Source organism: Entelurus aequoreus, linkage group LG14, assembly GCF_033978785.1.
Source record: "Entelurus aequoreus isolate RoL-2023_Sb linkage group LG14, RoL_Eaeq_v1.1, whole genome shotgun sequence".
Classification (NCBI taxonomy): domain Eukaryota; kingdom Metazoa; phylum Chordata; class Actinopteri; order Syngnathiformes; family Syngnathidae; genus Entelurus; species Entelurus aequoreus.
In genome coordinates, this window is record NC_084744.1 from 39,113,689 (window position 1) to 39,135,528 (window position 21,840).

At 39.2% G+C, this 21,840-nt stretch overlaps 1 protein-coding gene across 1 annotated transcript in view; it reads right to left on the minus strand.

Annotated features, from left to right (window-relative positions):
* Positions 1-21,840, minus strand: part of lrp2a (low density lipoprotein receptor-related protein 2a) — a 139,042-nt gene that overhangs the window by 89,456 nt on the left and 27,746 nt on the right. Inside the window, exons 11-27 of the mRNA XM_062069846.1 lie at positions 20,436-20,605; positions 18,028-18,251; positions 15,189-15,395; positions 13,072-13,274; positions 12,855-12,995; positions 12,570-12,773; positions 11,010-11,202; positions 10,154-10,279; positions 9,943-10,073; positions 7,839-7,976; positions 7,484-7,765; positions 7,170-7,409; positions 4,132-4,251; positions 2,749-2,865; positions 1,830-2,210; positions 1,676-1,690; positions 20-268 (exon numbers count right to left, since the gene is read on the minus strand). Of these exons, the coding sequence (XP_061925830.1) occupies positions 20-268; positions 1,676-1,690; positions 1,830-2,210; positions 2,749-2,865; positions 4,132-4,251; positions 7,170-7,409; positions 7,484-7,765; positions 7,839-7,976; positions 9,943-10,073; positions 10,154-10,279; positions 11,010-11,202; positions 12,570-12,773; positions 12,855-12,995; positions 13,072-13,274; positions 15,189-15,395; positions 18,028-18,251; positions 20,436-20,605 (3,141 nt within the window). The remainder of the gene's footprint in view (positions 1-19; positions 269-1,675; positions 1,691-1,829; positions 2,211-2,748; positions 2,866-4,131; positions 4,252-7,169; positions 7,410-7,483; positions 7,766-7,838; positions 7,977-9,942; positions 10,074-10,153; positions 10,280-11,009; positions 11,203-12,569; positions 12,774-12,854; positions 12,996-13,071; positions 13,275-15,188; positions 15,396-18,027; positions 18,252-20,435; positions 20,606-21,840) is intronic.

Consider the following 21,840-nt stretch of genomic DNA (forward strand, 5'->3'; position numbering starts at 1 on the left):
TAGGTATATGCTTCATCACCTGAGGCCTTGCAGGTCCGCTGGTCCACTTCCAGAGTGTAACCATCTTGGCAGTGACAGCGGAAAGAGCCTCTCTCGTTAACACAATGCTGGCTACATAACCCAGGAGGGTGACATTCGTCAACATCCTCACAAGTTTTAGAGTCATTACTCAGTTGATAGCCAACGGGGCAAGTGCACTGGGCACCAAAGGGCCCTTGGATACAACCGTGGGTGCAGCCAGCATTGTTGTCTGAGCAGCTCTCCTGATCTGAGAAGGAAAAATTACAACAAGCCAATCAAAACCAGACAACAGTATAATTCACAGTACATGCACTCCAGAATAAAGACACGTATGATCAATACCAGTTAAGGTATTTTGTTAAAAAGGTATTCTACATTTAAAACAAAGAAAGGCCAAAAAAGTTACTGCTCATTGCATTTAAATAAGCACCGGTAGGTTCTTACCTACCGGTGCTTATTTAAATGCAGTGTTAATGTACTGTATGTTTCAGAAGATGACACATTATTTCATCTTAATTAATACAATGTCATTTCTACCATGAAGGCATATCCTGTGCTTACATTGTCATTGGTCTGCAGAGTTGGGTGAAACTACTAAAATAAAATGGTTGCTAAACTCATTGATGTTTTATGAACGGTTTGGGGCGGAAAAGTGTATCGACTGAATATTTTAGACTCTTCTAGATTTATGGTTGCATCAGATGTGCTAAGAAATCAGAAAGCTTGTGGAGGAAAAATTGTCACATGGTCTAATGAGTCAAAATGTAACATTGTTTCAGAGTTAGAAGTCCAAAGGATATACACATTGGATTATGAAGCAATGGAATAAAGGTTATGTGATCTACTGTAATGATGTTCCAGAGTAATGGATGCTTAAGACTGGCTAAGGAATATAAAGTTAGGACTGTAGTAATGGAAAAATGGTTATGTGGTCTAATAATTCTAGATTTTACACTGTTCTAGAGTGATGGTTGCATCAGACGTGCAAAGGAACATAAAAATGAGTTCTGAAACGATGGAAAAATTACATTGTCCCAGATTGATGAAGGGTTAAAAAGACAACTAGATGGAGTGATGAAGTGGTTTTAGGTTATATTCTACTTGTGGGGACTGTGTTTGGATGGTCAGGTTTAATGAGGTTATGTGCCCCAAAAAGGAAAACCCAAATATTCATTTTCTATAGCGCTTATTACCATTAGGGTAATGGATGTACGCCCATGTGGCGTACATCCTAGACTGGTCACCAGCCAACTGCACCCATAGACCAACAACCATTGACACTCGCAGTATTGACCATTTTAGACGATTTAATTAAGCTAACTTGCACTTTTTTGGAATGTGGGAAGAAGCCAGAGTACCCGGAGTAATCTCCCACCAATAAAGGTAGAGCATGCAAACTCTACATAAATATGCCTGACTGTGCATGCTAAACATTAGGCTAACCACCGAATGAGCAGATTCATTTATTCATTCATTTGTTTTTTTCATAGCGTGTAGTGTTTTCATTTTAGGCAATAGCTAAATAAAGCATGCCCAAATAACAATGTGTTACTTTTTGGGGGTGGAGAAGAGCATTTAGAAAAATTTGTTAAAATGTTAAATCTGTCAAATCATAGTCTGCAGCATTTCTACCAAGTTATAGACTTGTTCCTACCTGGCAAAGGCTCATCTGAAAGTTGTGAGAAAAGCAAAAAAATGAAAATCACAAATCATTTTCAGGTTAACAAAAAGTCAAATCACACACATGCATGATTTGAATGCAACGCAAAGACAGATAAACAACACAATGGAAGTGAAGGAAGTCTTACTGCAAAGTGGAGACTCGTCTGCACCATTGGGACAGTCAGGAGTGTTATCACACACGCTGGTGAGGTTGATGCACAGACTATATCCAGGACACTGCCACTGCCAGCCCCGGCATCGAAAAGGCGGCGTGGGACAGTTTCGCTCATCGCTCATGTCCCTGCAGTCGTTGTCGCCATCGCACAGCCAGCTGAGCAGCACACAATTGCCATTGTCACAACGGTAGAGTGTGGTGGGGCACGTACGAGGTGGGCAGGCTTGGTGCTCGTCACTGCCGTCCTGGCAGTCAGCATGTCCGTCACACTCCCAGGTGGACGGCACACAGCTGCCGTCCGACTGGCACTGGAACTCGCTCTCGTGATGGCACATGCCTGGAGGCCTTGTTGCTGAGAAATATGCACAAATACCATTCAAATGACAGCATGTAATGATAAATAAATAAATGATAAATGGGTTATACTTGTATAGCGCTTTTCTACCTTCAAGGTACTCAAAGCGCTTTGACAGTATTTCTACATTTACCCATTCACACACACATTCACACACTGATGGCGGGAGCTGCCATTCAAGGCGCTAACCAGCAGCCATCAGAGGCAAAGGGTGAAGTGTCTTGCCCAAGGACACAACGGACGTGACTAGGAAGGTAGAAGGTGGGAATTGAACCCCAGTAACCATAGTACTCTTGCACAATCTAATGTGATCTAATACAAGAGATGGAATGTATCAGAAATCCTTTACAAAGATAATTGGTTTATGCAAAGTTATAAGGTGGTCATTTAGCCTAAGGCAATGTAGCCCCCTATTTGCAGTGGAACTACACTCAAAAAGTGTCCCAATAGGAATAATTTTCATAAAGCTCTTGTATTTGAATTCATCAGGCATCGAGCATACCTACAGAAGTGTAAGGATTGCTTCACTACTTACGACAGCCTTGCTCATCCGAGCGATCGGTGCAGTCAAAGACACCATCACAGCGGTAGAAGGAGTTGATGCACTGGTGACCTCGGGTGCACTTGAACTGGCTTGCAGTGCAGTCGTAGACTGTAAAATCCAGTTGAGCAGGGTAAATCTCATTTCTTTGTGTTCTATATATACTGACATATTGTTGTGCAAACGTCGGAAAGCATTCATTAAACAAAGCAAATGCTTGTGGCATCTTGCAGAGACTTTAGGTATTTGGATCACATTTGAATGTTTTAATGATCACAGGGAGGAAAGCATCATTGTTTATAGAGGGGCCGAAATATAAAGGGGACCTATGATGATTATATTCTGCAATTAAAGTACTTCTTTGCGGTCTAGCCATATGCTTTTGGTGTAAGTTTTGCATGTATTTTGATCCACAGTCACAGTTATTATCTACCAGTACTTACAGTCGTGCTCATAAGTTTACATACCCTGGGAGAATTTATGATTTCTTGGCCATTCTTCAGAGAATCCATCCATCCATCCATGAATGATAACACAAAAACCTTTCTTCCACTCATGCTTAATGGTTGTGTGAAGCTATTTATTGGCAAACAACTGTGTCTACTCTTTTTCAATCAAAATGACAAAATAAAGTACCCAAATGACCCTGATCAAAAGTTTACATACCCCAGTGACTTTGATCTGATTACATGCACAAACGTTGACACAAACAGGTTTGAATGGCTAATCAAGGCTCCAATCCTCACCTGTGACATGTTTGTTTGTAATTAATGTGTGTGTATAAAAGGTCAGTGAGTTTCTGGGCTTCTGACAGACCATTGCATCTTTCATCTAGTGCTGCACAGTTGTTTCTGGATTCTGAGTAATGGGGAAGGCAAAAGAATTGTCAAAGGATCTGCGAGAAAAGGTAATTGAACTGCATAAAACAGGAAAGGGGTATAAAAAGATATCCAAGGAATTGAGAATGTCAAGGGGGCAAGGGTGAAGTGTCCTGCCCAAGGACACAACGGCATGGTAAGAGGCGGGGAGCGAACCTGCAACCCTCAGGTTTCTGACACGGGCGCTCTACCCACTACGCCATGCCGCCCCTTTAGTTATGTGAGCTCAGCAGAGTGGCACACAATACAGTAAGTCCAAGAATGCCCACATAAGTACAGCCGTCAATCTGTGAGGTCACTGATTTAAAGAAATACTCTGGAGGCATCCAAAACTGTGCGGAAGCTCACGCCCAATGGCTTGAACCTTATGATTCAACACTTTGGAATTGTTTAACATGAGTATCCAACATTGTAACAAAATGTATAAGTCAGAAAAGACACAATTCATCTTAAAGCGTTTTTGTCTTGGTAGGATGTGTAAGACCACAATGTTACTTACTGCATCCTTGCTCATCTGCCCCATCCACACAGTCTCTATCGCCATCGCAGATATAGTTGGGTGCGATGCAGCGTTGGTCTGGACACTGAAACTGGTCTGGAAGGCATGTCGAACTCAGATCTGTGGACACATTTTGGCCACATTCTAATGGCTGGAGGACAATTTACTGTCTAGACCTGGGACTACAAATATTGTTTTTAAATATTCAATTCACAAAACAGGCTAAAACCAATGCAATGTGCAATTGTATTGAAATACAAAACTGCCTGTATGTCAGCTTTGTGGTAGAACTTTTGAACTTTTTTCCTTACATTACACCTTTTTGTTCTTTTGTTTTCTGGGTTTCTCCGCTAAGGTTATAGTTGAGACATTTTTCAAGTTGGTTCATGTAATTTCTTACAGAAAGTATTAGGAAGTGTGAGCAACTACCTGCTTTTTTTTTTATAGTAAGTTCCCTGTTTGTCAAAAGTTTGGAATTTTGGCAGTAATTTCTTTTTTGTCGTCTTTATGTCAATTTCTGTCACGTTGATTTGAATAAATCTAAAATTCATTTGTATATTGAGTTTTTCAAGACAAGTTAAACAAACAAAGCCAACATTTCTGCCATGTTTTCTGATTAATATTCTGTTTTTACTTTGTGTGTGGTCCTAGTTGTCCTTCAAAACGTGTTTTGGGATAAACTGTGGGCCAATAAAAACAAAAACAACTATAGAGTGCTTAGAAAGAAAAAAATATATGAACTTTAATCCCAGTGTCAATGGAGCTCTTGTTTAAGATGGAGGAATACTTGTTTTAAGTTTAAAGAACATCAATAGATTAAATATGATTATTTGCAGGAACTTTTTATAATTGCGAGGGTGGTGTATTAATCTACAGTACAGGCCAAAAGTTTGGACACACCTTCTCCTCATTCAATGTGTTTTCTTTATTTTCATGACTATTTACATTGTAGATTGTCACATCAAAACTATGAATGAACACATGTGGAGTTATGTTCTGCGGAGAACGGTCATGTTTTCAAGAGCAGGCTGAAGACCCACCTTTTTAATTTGGCTTTTACCTAATATTATTTTATTGAAGTCATTTGTATTTTACTTTTTATCCTATTAGTTATGAAATATTTTATTTAGTTATATTTATTTACTGTATATATATATGTATATATATATGTATATATATATATATATATATATATATATATATATATATATATATATATATATATATATATATATATATATATATATATATATACAGTACCGTTCAAAAGTTTGGGGTCACCCAAACAATTTTGTGGAATAGCCTTCATTTCTAAGAACAAGAATAGACTGTCGAGTTTCAGATGAAAGTTATCTTTTTCTGGCCATTTTGAGCGTTTAATTGACCCCACAAATGTGATGCTCCAGAAACTCAATCTGCTCAAAGGAAGGTCAGTTTTGTAGCTTCTGTAACGAGCTAAACTGTTTTCAGATGTGTGAACATGATTGCACAAGGGTTTTCTAATCATCAATTAGCTTTCTGAGCCAATGAGCAAACACATTGTACCATTAGAACACTGGAGTGATAGTTGCTGGAAATGAGCCTCTATACACCTATGTAGATATTGCACCAAAAAGCAGACATTTGCAGCTAGAATAGTCATTTACCACATTAGCAATGTATAGAGTGTATTTCTTTAAAGTTAAGACTAGTTTAAAGTTATCTTCATTGAAAAGTACAGTGCTTTTCCTTCAAAAATAAGGACATTTCAATGTGACCCCAAACTTTTGAACGGTAGTACTAGTGTATATATATATATATATATATATATATTTATATTAATCTTCGGTCCTGAGTAGTCTTGGGTTCAATCCCAGGCTCGGGATCTTTCTGTGTGGAGTTTGCATGTTCTCCCTGTGACTGCGTGGGTTCCCTCCGGGTACTCCGGCTTCCTCCCACTTCCAAAGACATGCACCTGGGGATAGGTTGATTGGCAAAACTAAATTGGCTCTAGTGTGTGAATATGAGTGTGAATGTTGTCTGTCTATCTGTGTTGGCCCTGCGATGAGGTGGGGACTTGTCCAGGGTGTACCCCGCCTTCCGCCCGATTGTAGCTTAGATAGGCTCCAGCACCCCCCGCGACCCCGAACGGGACAAGCGGTAGAAAGTGGATGGATGGATGGATGTCTTAAAAATAAAATAAATTTTATTATTTATCTCTACTCATGGTTCTTACTATTTTACAAGTCTTATTATTTTTATTTTCCAACATTCCTCAGATGAGCCATCTACCTCAGGGGTTATCGGCCATGCTTGTGGGTAAGCTTTTGTGTCAGCGTCCTGGTGGCCATGGTCTGATGACCTCCTGGTGCAGATGTGATAGTGTTTACTCACACGTCTCCTCTGTACTCAGCCATGCAATCATCAGTCCGTATAGTTGCAAATGTGCGTATGTTGTGTGTGTGTGTGTGTTCGTTTGTGTTTGGTATCTGTGTCCGTGCGTACGTATGTGATAATGGGGGATAGGGGTCACCGGGCTATTGTTTTTAACTTTGTAAAGCACTTTGCCTTGCATTTTTTATGTATGAAGAGCGCTTTATAAATAAAGCTTAATTTGATTTGATTTGATGTACTTAACAAAAAAAGGTGAAATAACTGAAAACATGTTTTATATTCTAGTTTCTTCAAAATAGCCACCCTTTGCTCTGATTACTGCTTTGCACACTCTTGGCATTCTCTCCATGAGCTTCAAGAGGTAGTCACCTGCAATGGTTTTCCAACAGTCTTGGAGTCCCCAGAGGTGTTTAGCACTTGTTGGCCCCTTTGCCTAATCAGAGCAAAGGGTGGCTATTTTGAGGAAACTAGAATATAAAACATGTTTTCAGTTATTTCACCTTTTTTTGTTAAGTACATAACTCCACATGTGTTCATTCTTAGTTTTGATGTGACAATCTACAATGTAAATAGTCATGAAAATAAAGAAAACAATGCATTGAATGAGAAGGTGTGTCCAAACATGTACTGCGTGTGCCAGTGTTAAGGTTTGCTGTTGAACTTACAGCAGTCGGCTTCATCTGAACCATCCCCACAGTCGTTATCCGTGTCACAGCGCCAGGTAAGTGGGACACAGCGGTGGTTGGCGCAGGTAAACTGATTGGCCGAGCAGGTTCTGGGTGCATGTGTTGGGCAGCTGGACTCATCGCTGTTGTCCAGACAGTCGTTGTGGCTGTCACATCGCCACGTGGCTGGCACACAACGCTGATTAGCACAGGTGAATGCAGAAGGGGAACAAGTGCTGTCTGGGGGGACAAAAATAAATATTATACAGACAATGTATGAAAACTGTTGGTCCGGAATTTAAAAAAAACATTACTGTTGATGCCACAATTGGTCTCATCGCTGTTGTCATGGCAGTCGTCAACACCGTCACATCGATAGCTGTTTGGGACACATTTGCCATTGCCACAGGAGAAGGAGTTAGCGCCGCATTGCAGTGTTGGCGGCTCACTTGAGGGGTCCTCCACACACGTCTGCCGGTCGGGGGACAGCTTCATGCCATACGGACATCCACATACCCTGTGAAAGTCAGGGGCTGGGAAGCAAAAGTGGCTACAGTCCCCATTTGGATTTGTCGGCCGGTTGCATTGGTTAGAACCTGACATGAGTAGGAATGGAGAGAGGTAAGGGGCAGAAGTGCTATAAATGCGCTGGTGATAAAAGCTACTGACCAATTTGAGAGTTGGAGTTGAAAGATTTGACGTGCATGATATGAGTAATTCCTCGTCGGATCACCACCATCTCGCCACCGTCAGTCTTGCGGACACGGACAATTCCACCCAGGCGCCAGTCAGTGAAATAGGCATAACCTTGAGAAGTCATACATGAAAAAGTCATTGATGAGAAATATTCATTTTGATTACCTATATCAGGGGTTTCCAAAGTGCATTTATTAGAAAATAAAAATGTCCTCGATTAGAACATTACACACAAAAACTAAGAAAAAATGGAGAAGAACCAATTACCCTCAAAAAATTAGACCTGGCAACCAAAATGTCCGACCACCTGTGGATCTTTCTGTATATGGTTGTTGATTTGTGTCTCCTGTCATGAGGAACCTTTCCTGCAAGACATGCTAAGTCTTCAAGTTTGCTTAAGTGTCATTACTTGTCAGTCAGGTCTGCCTGTATTCTTGTGCTTCCTTATTTTCTGTATTTATTCCTTGGTCAGCGCTCTTATTTTCCTTTCACTTCCTGTCGGGCTCCCGGAGCGCTGTTTCCCTCACCTGTCCCAGATTGGCAGCCAAACCACACCTGTTTGTTGTTGCTATTCAGGCACCTTTATATGCCAGACTCGCCTTCCAGTTGAGGGCTGATGGACTGACTGCTGTTTATGCTGAATGTTGCTTTGCAAAATGTGCGTTTGTAATTGCTGCCATCGGCAATGCTTTGCATGCACTACACCACAGGTGTCAAAGTCAAGGCCATCATTTTATCTGGCCCGCCGCAAACACCTTGAAATGATATGTGTCAATAAAGTACTTCATATTTTCTCATTAAATGTCATGGATTTTTTTCATTTTGACAGAAAAAATATATGTACTGCTTGAAATTGCATACCTTTTCAACTTTAACAGTATCCATTATTGCAACAAATAATACGGTATATTATCATACTTTCCAAACATGTTTTTGTCTAAATAAAAATAAATTCTTAAATATCTGCTTGACTTATGATTTTACAGCAAACTACCCATGTATGGTGTTCTTTACAGCATATTACTGTAAATTGAAAAAAGCTACCTTTTTTTTTTTTGCGTTAAAATTCTGTCGACTGAGCTGCCATATTTTTACTGTAAAATCTTGTTTTTAATGGTATATTACTGTAAATGGAAAAACTAATACATCTGTTTTTACAGTAGAAAAACTGGCAGCTAAATTGCCAGAATAAAAAAATAATTTGTACAGTTTTTCCATGAACAATATCATGTTGTAAAAACCAATGTCAATTTAACACAAACATTCTGGCAACTAAGCTGCCAGCTTTTTCCCTAAAAAACAAAAAATGAAACAGTGGTACTGTTTTAATATTTACCGTAAAATGTTGTAAGAAATTAAAAAAAACGCAATATTTTACCGTAAAATTTTGTAAATGTAAAGTTTGTATTGTAACATTGACAGTGTACTTAAAACAATTGATACAATTAATAATGAAATCCAGAGGCATATTCATACATTATTGGCTGTTACGCTCTGATGGCAGCTATAACTGCCATGTGGCCCTCAATAAAAACCACTTTGACATCCCTGCACTAGACTGCTAGGAAGATTCTTACCTACATGTCGCCTCCCGTCTCCTGAATCTTAAGGTCAAAGATCACAACTACCGCAGCAATGCGTGTTGTGTCTCAACTGAGGTAGATAAGCTATTACACTAATTCACATCAGAATCACGATTCCAATTTAGTCAGGTTCTAAAATGATTCATAAATGTATTTTTATTTAATATGTTTTCAGGCCATCTCCAAGCTTACTTGCTGTTAGCAACCAAAACGTGGTTTTGTAACCTGTAACCTGTTTTGAAAAGGTTGTATTTATTTATTATACCAAATGTACTGTGAGAATCGGTGTGAATCAAGAATCTATTCTGAATCAAAACGTCACTCCAAGACTCTGAATCGGATCGAATCGTGAGTTGCAACAAAAATATTCCTACCCTAATATATTGATTGACCTACATTGTTCTGCTTTTAGTGTCTTTAATGTACAAAATGTATGAAAGTAGCCCCCACATTTTGGACACCGCTGATCTATTGTTATTAAGCTATATAATTACCTTCGAAAATTGTGAGGCCAAATGGATGCGACATCTGAGTAATGCGGTCCAAAGAAAGCCTGTTGTGTCCATCAAAATTGCTATGCTCAATTTTGTCAAAGAAGGCATCGACCCAAAACAAACGCATGGAGCTGGGAAGAGATAAAGCAGAAGGCAAGGTGTCAAAATAAACTTCATAAAACTCAAATGATTTTGCTGTAATGCGACTTACGTCCAGTCAATAGCGAGACCATTAGGCCAGCCGAGGGTGGTGTTTACGATGGACAGGGCATGTGATCCATCTCCCCAAGCCCTCATAATCTTTGCAGGCCGGTACCAGTCGGTCCAAAAAATATACCTGGAAAAGCAAATGAAACAACAAGAATTGCTTAATGAGTGTTTAGCAGTTAGACTGTTAAATAAACAGTGTATACAGTATAATACAATGCAAATCCATCTTTATTATAATGTTCCAGGAACTTTCTGCGACATTGCGGCCCTTCATGCTGCACTAATCTCTTCCAGTGGATGCAGAGGCCATTCGACTTTGAGGCTATTGGAAACAAAAGCTTGTGGGTTCAGATCAGGGGATGTCCTTGTGGTTTGTGAAGCCACTGGTTTTTAAAGGCTACATAAAAAAATCAAATTGCTGGACTAAATATGAATTATTTAATAAGGAGCAGTTTTATTTGAGCTCGGTAAACAAACAAACATGCACTGTTGAGCGACATACACTCATGTTGATAAAGGACTACAACAATTAAATCCATTAATTCAATTAGAAAAATGCTTCAATTCATATTCCGTTGTTTCGTTTGAGTGTTAACTAACAAAAAATTGATCAAGTCTGGACCGCATGTAGTGCCCAAATCTTTTTTTTAAGTAATGCATGTGTATTTGTTAGAAAAAGACTAAAGTTATAGCAAGCAGATTAATCACTGTTTAATTGAACTATTTTCCCTAAAATACTCATTGAGGCTCTTACGCTCTATATTAGCTGCAACTAGTTGTATACACTGTTTACAATGAGATGAGACCAGGTGTAAATGTGTATTCAGAACTAATCATCAGGTCCTATGTTGATGTACCCAACAAGAGGATGCACCACGATGGCCCTTGGGTTGTTGAGGTTCTGTATGATAGCCCGCCTGGATTTATCTGCAACCTTCATAACGGATATGCTCCTGTATCGCGGGTCAGTCCAGTAGAGATTTGTAGAAATCCAGTCGTAAGCCAGGTCCTCGACACCATCCACTCTGTTTGCTGCCAACACCTCCCTGCCTGTGCAGATCAAAGCAGTTAGAACTCTCCTAAACTCAGAGATGGTATTTAAATAAACAGACTGTCAGCATGCATTTTCCTCAAGTGGACCAGAAGAGAAGAACAAGAGCCGCTCCAAAAACAACATGTCTACTCAGTGCAGTGGCGCATCACTTTTTGGTGGATGTTTTTAAATACAAAAGCCAAAAGCAGTGAAGTTGTCACGTTGTGTAAATGGTAAATAAAAAGAGAATACAATGATTTGCAAATCCTTTTCAACTTATATTCAATTGAATAGACTGCAAAGACAAGATATTTCAAGTTCACACTGAGAAACTTTATTCTTATTTTTTGCAAATAATCATGAACTTATACTTTAATGGCAGCAACACATTGCAAAAAAGGCATTTTTACCACTGTGTTACATGGCCTTTCCTTTTAACAACACTCAGTAAAGGTTTGGGAACTGAGGAGACACATTTTTGAAGTGGAATTATTTCCCATTCTTGCTTGATGTACAGCTTAAGTTGTTCAACAGTCTCCCTTCTGATATTTTAGCCTTCATATTGCACCACACATTTTCAATGTCTGGACTACAGGCAGGCCTGTCTAGTACCCGCACTCTTTTACTATGAAGCCACGCTGTTGTAACACGTAGCTTGGCATTGTCTTGCTGAAATAAGCAGGGGCGTCCATGATAACATTGCTTGGATGGCAACATATGTTGCTCCAAAACCTGTATGTACCTTTCAGCATTAATGGTTCCTGAGGGATCGAAGGTCACAGCCTTTCCGCTTACGTGCAGTGATTTCTCCAGATTCTCTGAACCTTTTGATGATATTACAGACCTTAGATGGTGAAATCCCTAAATTCCTTGCAATAGCTGGTTGAGAAATGTTGTTCTTAAACAATTTGCTCAGGCATTTGTTGACAAAGTGGTGACCCTCGCCCCGTCCTTGTTTGTGAATGACTGAGCATTTCATGGAAGCTGCTTTTATACCCAATCATGGCACCCACCTGTTCCCAATTAGCCTGTTCACCTGTGGGATGTTCCACATAAGTGTCTGACGAGCATTCCTCAACTTTCTCAGTCTTTTTTGCCACTTGTGCCAGCTTTTTTGAAACATGTTGCAGGCATCAAATTCCAAATGAGCTAATATTTGCAAAAAATAACAAGGTTTCTCAGTGTGAACATGAAATATCTTGTCTTTGCAGTCTATTCAATTGAATATAAGTTGAAAAGGATTTGCAAATCACTGTATTCTCTTTTTATTTACCATTTACACAACGTGACAACTTCACTGCTTTTGTATTTTGTACTTCTACATCTTGGCTAGATGAACAATGACTATTAACAGGTCAACTACAGTAAAAGGCAAAATACTCACTAGTCCCATCTACTTTCTGTTTGTAGATAATATCTTTTGCTGTGTCCGAGAAGAAGATAGCATCATCCTTGGCGCTGAAGTCCACCCCGACAAAGTAGGATGGCGATCCAGTGATGGGCAAGATGATGTCCTCCTGAGAGGAGAGGTTGAAGGGGATCCCTCTCACAGCCAGTTGACTGGAGAAGAGGAGAAACTGCCGCACAGCTAGAAACAGTCAATCAGAAGAAACACAACATTGAAGGATGACTGTAGTTAAAGATATTATATAAAAACAGGTTTTCATACCCAAACATCTCTTGCCATCGGTTTGTAGGTCGTAGCCGATGCGACACTTGCAGCGATAGCCTAACCCTCCATTGTCACTCCTGTGACTCAAAACGCATATTTGATCACACCCACCTTTGCTCTCACTGCAAGGGTTTGCCACTGAAAATATAACAAGAAAAGAAAGTTTGCATCAATCATCATCAAGACACAATTGAAGAATTGAGGGTGACTGTACCAAGTGGCTGTTTAAAAGGATGTATCACTGCCACACCGTGCGGCGTCTGCGACGTGGTGTAGACCACCTGAGGACGTGTGTCTGTGAATTTGTTTGCTTTCATCACTGCCATCTTTGTCCAGTCGGTGAAATATACACTGTGCTCAAACAGGCTGATCCCAAACGGGTGTGGGACCACAGCCCCTCCATGAACAACAGTCTTCCTGTTAGTGGACATAAGCATTTGGGAACAAAATCAGTAGGATACTTGCTTGGTATAAGAGCAACAATCATAGTAGTTAAAGATTTGAATGCGAGCACTTTTTCTTTGCAGTCTTGTGGGGCTGAAACGATTACAGAGCGTTAGTATTACCCTTTCAAATTAAAATGATCATACAATGGTGATTTCTAACCGCATTTCAATAAACTTTGCAGGTAATCCGCCCAAAACATCTGGTCTAATTTGCTAGCGTTTGGTTATAGCTAGAAATAGACATTACATTGTTTTCCAACCAGGTTAAGGGAGAAATTTAGTGTGAAGGACAGTGCTGAAAAGAAGTGGATGATATTCATTGAATGAAAGAAAGAACTCATCAAAAACATGACGTAACTTGTCAAAGCAATTCAAGTGTAGCACTGCTAGTCTGCAGCATACTGAAGCAGAATAAGTCCAAGCCAGCCAAGGATGTTAAAATAAGATCTAAAATATGGAAAAGCTGCTGATGGTGTGTTTGATAGAGAAGCAGCTGGAAGTCCACTGTCCTCGGTAAATATTGTAAATTATTATTACCTTACTTCATAAAACTAGCAAAGTTGTTTGTAGTCTATTGTATTGTTTTTCCTTAAGAATTTCTTATCCAAAAGTTTATTTTTCTATTTAAAAAGCATTTTACATGTTAAAAGTGTGCTGTTCTGTGGGGGGGCAAGCACCAATTAAATTGATTTTGATTCATTTCAGTGGGAGACGCTGATTTGAAATATGAGTGTTTTCAGTTATGAGCTCTGTTAAAGAACCAATTAAGTTTGTAAGTTGAGGTACTACCGTGTATGTATTGTAATATTGATTAACTACTAGTATTTTATCAATATAAACTCTCTGTATATTATTGTATCATTGATTGAGGATTAAGGGACTCTAATTCTGAGGAATTTAGCTATCCAAAAGATTTATTGTATATTTATTCTTTCATGATATCGGCGTCGTGTTGCTTAATGTTTGTGTGGGTGTGTAATTGATGTTTGTTATTGTGCCTTTTTTCTATGCTCTCTAAACTGACGGCTAAATAAAGTACTTGAATTCAGTTGAAAACAAATTAATGAACTTACAAATGACAAACGTCACACTCCAAACTAAATGTATTCAAACACATTATTGTCTAAGCAATTAAGGTATTCAAATGCTTATTAAACCGACAGACTGTGCTTGCTCCATACACGGACGTCCGACATGTAAACAACAGGAAAAAAGCCTGTGTGATGTCACCTAAACAAGATGTGCAACCCCTGTTGTGTTTTTATCATCAAAAAGCACTGTAAAACTTTTGAAAAATTAAAACGGAAAAAGATAAACATATTTAAACACTCAAATAATCCATCAATCCATTTTCTACCGCTTATAGTGGCTGCTAAACAATTTGTAATGTTTCTTCTACCAAGGAAAGTAGTGTGTGTCATGTGTGTTTGTATACAGTATTTAAAAATTGGTTAAAAGAGTAAAAGTGTGAGTAATTTTTGGTCACATTTAACAATAACGTGGTAATAATGATAACCGTGGTAATTTTGATCACAATAACAATGATATAAAATGTTGCTATTGTTACATACCTACAGTCTGGTTTAGTAATATAGATTTCCTGAACGTCTTAAATAGATACTTTAACAATTGGGACAGGAAGAGAAGACATGACATTGGCTATCTTGGGATGGATGTCACCGTCAAAATAAATTGAGTTCTTACTCAGATATTACATAATGCTGTAAACCTTCAATATTTAAAGATTGGTTGAAAAAGTATGCATTAAGATATCCCATAAAGCATACAATTAATTGAATATTTATGCACTGCCTATTTAAAAACATATTTATATAAAAAATATAATGAGGAAATTAATTAATTAATGAAAAAATATGTCATTTACCTATGAAGCCCATCATAGGTTGCAGTTTCAATGTAATCATAGCGACTATCCACCCAGTAAATACGCTTGGCCTCAATGTCCACTGTGATGCCAGCTGGCCAGCCCAGTTTACTCCTGATGATCCCATAACGGTTGGTTCCATCCATATAAGCACGTTCAAGACCTGGTTGTCCATTGAGGGCCTCCCAATCTGAGAAGAACATATAGCTGTGGAGGGGACATTTCAGTTAAATGTACAGCTAACCAAAAATAAATAACACTTATGATGTACAAAACCCAAAACCAGTGAAGTTGGCACGTTGTGTAAATGGTAAATAAAAACAAAATGCAATGATTTGCAAATCTTTTTCAACTTATAATACACTTTCTATGTACACAAAGAAAATGACACATTTGCCACAACACAGTGCGCATTTTTTTTAGGAATTTTGCCAATCACTCACAATCTCTGTGGGACAAGAACACATGACTTTCTCTCTAAAATAAACACTAGCAAGTCATTTAACAATGCAGGTAATGGGGATTCAATTATTTCCACCTATAAAGTCCTCTAAAATAACCTGCAACAATGTTTTATATACCTTGTCTAAGTATGTACGTAATTTAGTAACAGGCACATTCATGATATGTACAAAGCCCCAAACCACTGAAGTTGTCACGTTGTGTAAATGGTAAATAAAAAGAGAATACAATGATTTGCAAATCCTTTTCAACTTATATTCAATTGAATAGACTGCAAAGACAAGATATTTCATGTTCACACTGAGAAACTTTTTTTTTTTTTGGCAAATAATCATGAACTTATACTTTAATGGCAGCAACACATTGCAAAAAAGGCATTTTTACCACTGTGTTACATGGCCTTTCCTTTTAACAACACTCAGTAATGGTTTGGGAACTGAGGAGACACATTTTTGAAGTGGAATTCTTTCCCATTCTTGCTTGATGTACAGCTTAAGTTGTTCAACAGTCTCCCTTCCCATATTTTAGCCTTCATACTGCACCACTAATTTTCAATGTCTGGACTACAGGCAGGCCAGTCTAGTACCCGCACTCTTTTACTATGAAGCCACGCTGTTGTAACACGTGGCTTGGCATTGTCTTGCTGAAATAAGCATGATAACGTTGCTTGGATGGCAACATATGTTGCTCCAAAAGCTGTATGTACCTTTTAGCATTAATGGCACCCACCTGTTCCCAATTAGCCTGTTCACCTGTGGGATGTTCCAAATAAGTCTTTGCATCAAATTCCAAATGAAATAAGATCAGCTTCTTTCTACTCCTTTTCGGACGTGCTGTAATGAAACAACTAGAAATATGTGATGAATTACATTGTAGTGTATGCATGTTCCAAATAAACTGAAACTGAACTGAACTGAACTGAACTGAGCTAATATTTACAAAAAATAATGTTTCTCAGTGTGAACATGAAATATATTGTCTTTGCAGTCTATTCAATTGAATATAAGTTGAAAAGGATTTGCAAATCATTGTATTCTCTTTTTATTTACCATTTACACAACGTGACAACTTCACTGCTTTTGGGGTTTGTAAATGGGTTATACTTGTATAACACTTTTCTACTTTCAAGGTACTCAAAGCGCTTTGACACTATTTCCACATTCACTCATTCACACACACATACTGATGGCGGGAGCTGCCATGCAAGGCCCTAACCACGACCCATCAGGAGGGTGTGTCAGTCAGTTCTAATGCCAGCCAGGCGTTAAAAAAATAGACTGAAAGATTAGCGATCATCAATCTTCACCAAGACGTGACTTTGGTCACTTGATTGACATTAACAACATCCGAGGGTCTTGTGGGATGGCGCTGGCTGCTGGCAGATCATTATTAAGAAAAAACGACCAACAGGAAGGCCAGAAACACTTTTTATTTCAACAGACTGTCGCGCCGTACCTGCCGTCAAAGCTCTAAAGACCAACCGCACAGTTCCTGTCATCACAATAAGAGCGCTGCTTCATCCTGCCTGCGCTAACAAAATATGAGTCTCAGAAAGCTAGCAAGCTACGGAGTTCGCCGTCAATGTATTTCTTGTAAAGTGTATAAAAAGGAGTATGGAAGCTGGACAAACTTTCATGTGGTATTGGACAGAAAGGAGGACTTTTTTTTTCCTCCATTTGAAAAAGTGGAGGTTATCATCACTACTGTCTGATTCCAATCAACGCAAGTCATCACAATCATACCAACTTATATTCTTGTCTTTATGAAGGAAACTTGTATTATCATTAAACACTTCTTAACCTCTCTTTCATAAATACATTAATATAAATGATATACTGTATATGAATGAGGTAGATCCCTTCCACTTGGTCAATTGGACTGCAGAAAAAGTGTGGGCACCCGTATTCTATAGACTCTATATGGAAGCACTGACAACTACAACATGGCTGACGGTGCATCCTGAAGAGACGGTCAAAGCGGCTTAAAGATGGTCTGTAAACCGTAATGCATGCAACATTTTGACCAAATAACCACAATTACATGTTATGTTATATAGACTAGATATAAGTGTTTTACATGTAGAAAAACAATCATGACATGACCCCTTTAAAACATTTTAATATACAGTAATTGTATTATAGTCCCAGGTTGGTAGTTGTGCATCTCAACCTCAAAATAATTTGAAAGAAGCAATTTAGTTGTAGCCACCTGGCTCTCCCCTCCCTTGAATTGGATTACAATTAGGGTCATCACTCACATTGCTGCTGGCTAATCCACTGCAGGCAATCTGCTAATCTCACACACACACACACACTGTGCCAGTGGAGCACAAAACAGACAGTGTATGTTGGCACGGTGAATGGCATGAGGTGCTTACCCGACAGTAGGGTCCAGCGCCAGTCCTCTCGGGTTTCCGAGGTTCTCGGTGATGAGCGTGACCCGGTTACTTCCATCCAAATCCACCATGTCAATCCTGTTGACACTGGCCTCCACCACATACAGTTTATTGTTCACCCAGTCCACCGCCAGGTTCTCAGGGTAGTCAACTGATACATTTAAAACCACCTGCTTATTGGAGCCGTCCATGTCCACAGAAAACACCTGCGCACAAAAGATGGCATTGTCGGTGTTCAATTAGCTCTTAGGTGGTCACTGCTTGCACAAATAATGGGCAAATATTATTAAGAAAGGGAATTAATCCATCTGATAACACTCCATGAAGTCATATTACAGTTTTTCTTATTAATATCTTGCAGCTAATTAGTAGAGCCTTGGTTTTTGGCAACCGACTGACCTGGTTAAAGAGAAACTGTAGATGTGGTCGTCTAACCTCTCTGGTTGCATTCACATGCCCTGATTGCACCCTGCCTACTTTAATCATTCAGCTCTTTAATTTGACAAAGATCCCCTTTAAAAGATGCACCATCAGAGAGACAGGGGAACATTTTTGGCAGGGCAAAGAGAGGGACGGTGCCACTGAAAACAAATACAGCATGATTACTTTTAGCAAGCTCGTCTTACAAAAAGTGCACCCTGGTATGTGGCCGTCATAGCTGCCTTATCAGATAGGTCTAAAGATTATACTTATGGCTTTGCCCTTACAGTGCTTCTCCTTCATTATGATCCCCATGCCCGGGGGCCAACAGCCATCATTTAATTATTGTGTCAGATATTTCAAGCGATAACTCCTATCCAACATAACTATTTCATCAACATATCATTAATTGCCTCTCAGGCAAAGATTTAAATTGCAGGTAGAAAGAGTATGCTATTGTCAAGCTCCTTCAACTAAGAAACAATGGAATCTGCATCTACAATGGAAGATGCAGAACATAGAATACAAAAGTAGTTTTAAAATGAAAGTGTGAAATGGCGCTGATTGTATTGTAATTACTTTTTAACACAGACATACATTAACTGGCACATTCAACAGTGGTGGCCATATAACAACTACACCTGGAATACAGATAGTGTTTTAGAATAATCTGAAAATGGACAGTTTGTTTCTAAGTCGCCTTCCTTGCGATGATGCCACCATGTTTTTAAAGCAATCTTGCTGAAATTGTGCTCGTCTGTGTCATGATCTGCATGACAGTTTTGAGGGTTTTGTGTTCTTTTTCTGTGTTTAGTGCTTTTTTCCAGGCTACAGATGTCATTTTTGTTCCACTTCCTGTTTTGGCTATGTCTTGCAGTTACTTCATCACTGTTTCCTGAGCAATGTTCTCCACACTTTCTCTTGTTTGTGATCAGGGGACTTACCTGCCTCTGATCACTAATAAGGAGGGTGTCGCCTGCCTTGCGACACTGGTCCGTTTATCTGTCAGGACTAATGTTCATGATGTGTCCTTTGATTTTTACCTGCCTAATCCTAATTGAAAGACCTTCCTATCTGCACTTCGCTTACAGTCTCTGCAGCCTGAGGTTAAGCCAACAGCAATCATTAGCTACGGCATCATTTTTTTCTGATACGTCTAAACCACAGGGGTCAAACTCAAGGCCCGGGGGCCAGATCCGGCCTCACACATCATTTAATGTGGCCTGCCAAAGCCTGGAGATAATGTGGGTACTTCATCCTTCTTACTAAATGTTTTCATTGTTTCCATTTTGACAGAAAACAATGTATGTATTACATGAAATTTCAGGTTTTACACTTTGATATATATACAAATATTCAATTGTTATTGGTGTGAATCTTTGGGCATCTCGCCATTCAATTCCGATTATCGGGGTGAGGATTTGATTCATAATCGATACTCGATTCAAGACGATTCTTGATTCAAACTGAGTTTTGCAATGTATTATTGTGTATAATAATAACACCTTACGAAAACAGCTTACAAGTTACAAAACTTCCTTTTGGTTGCTGACGTATGACACATATGTGCACATAGAGATGGCCTAAAAAAAATCTATTTTTTAATTAATTCATCAAAAAAAAAAAAAAAATAGATTTTTGAAAATGAATTAAAAATTCAGGATTCGAATGTGATAAAAAAAATAAACATTTTTTAGCACCTCTAAGTATTATATACCATATGATAGTTTGTGAAAAAAAAAAAACACTTAAATACTTAAATATCTGCTTGTCACTTTGACTTACGATTTCAAAGCAAGTTATCCATCAATTTGTACGTACAAAAATCAAATAACCAAATGCATAGGTAATAATATAATGAGGCGATTATACTTTTATATTCTTACATTCACTGTTACATTCACATCTCTACTTGAAACTGGACCAAACCTGCTTGGGGATTAAAATGTGTTATTGTAATGTATAAGTACCTTATTCTGAATGGTGTCAGTCCAGAAAATCATATGGAGATGAAAATGAAAGTCCACTCCTACTGGAACCCCTCTGTTTGGTGACTGCACCAAAGTGTGCAGACTGTTGCCGTGGATGTCACCGATTAGCAGGTCTCTGCCATTAGAAAACACCAACGACGGGACTCCGGCTGCAGGGGAAGTAAATTAAAATCATTGACCAAAAAACAAAGTATGTGAGGAAGAAATACTGTATTTCTATTTGGATTTTTTACAGTGTGCAGTTGATTGCATTTTGTGCATCTAAACCTTCAAAATATTTTAGATCACTGCCTCACAAAGGCAGTGGCGGGCCGTGTGTTTCCCACCTAGGCCTTCAGTGACGTCCGACTCAAAATACCATCATTGATGTCACCACATGACCATTGCTGGAGAAATACTATACAGAAACACATCTACGCACTACTGGACATTGTACAAAACGGGTTATTTTCTGGTGCATTTAAAAATCAATAAACCCGCATCAGCAATTAAAACATATCTTATGTGGTACTGTCAAAATTAAAATGGCAAAAAACATCTTAAATATTAAAAAAAATACAGAAATAAAATATTTGAACTCACAATTTATAGCACCTATTTGACGCCGTATAAGCCAGTGGTACCGATGGTAGTCGTTTAATTCTAGTGGAAGTGGCGGGCTTTTCCCCATTTCATCGCTGGGACAGCTGGGATAGCTTCCGGGGTTGGCCGACTTCGTCTCACAAGATGTAGATTCTCTTTAAATATTCTTCTTGAAAATGGCCTTGCAAATATATATCTGCCACCTAATCAACGTTTTTTTCTCCTTTTTTGCGGGGTTAAAAAACACTTCCGGCTTCAGTGCGCACCAGGGTTTGTTATAACAACGACAAGCCCTGGTTCACACCCAAGCTCCGACAGCTGCGCAAGAAGAAGGAGGCTGCGTGGAGAAGCGGGGACCGAAGTACATAGAGAGAAGCGAAGTACCACTTCACCAGGGAAGTGGAGAAAGCTAAATCTGTGTACTCTAACCGTCTACAGGAACAGTTCCGCTCCAATGATTCTGCGGCAGTTTGGAGAGGTCTAAGGGCCCTTACGAACTATAAGCCCAAAACCCCCCAGGCCCTGAATGACTGGACTCTCGCTCAGGGCCTCAACACACATTACTGTCGTCATGAACGGCCTTCAGCTCATCAAAGCCATGCTCCCCCCACCATCACCCTTCCCACCAATGCCAGCACATCATTAAAGGAGTTATAGGACTCCAAAAACATCATAAGACTGTAAAGACCCTCTCCATCAAAGAAGAGGATGTATGCCGGCAGTTCTTGAAGCTGAATACGCGGAAGGCCCCCGGGCCGGATGGTGTCTCCCCCTCCACTCTCAGACACTGTGCCGACCAGCT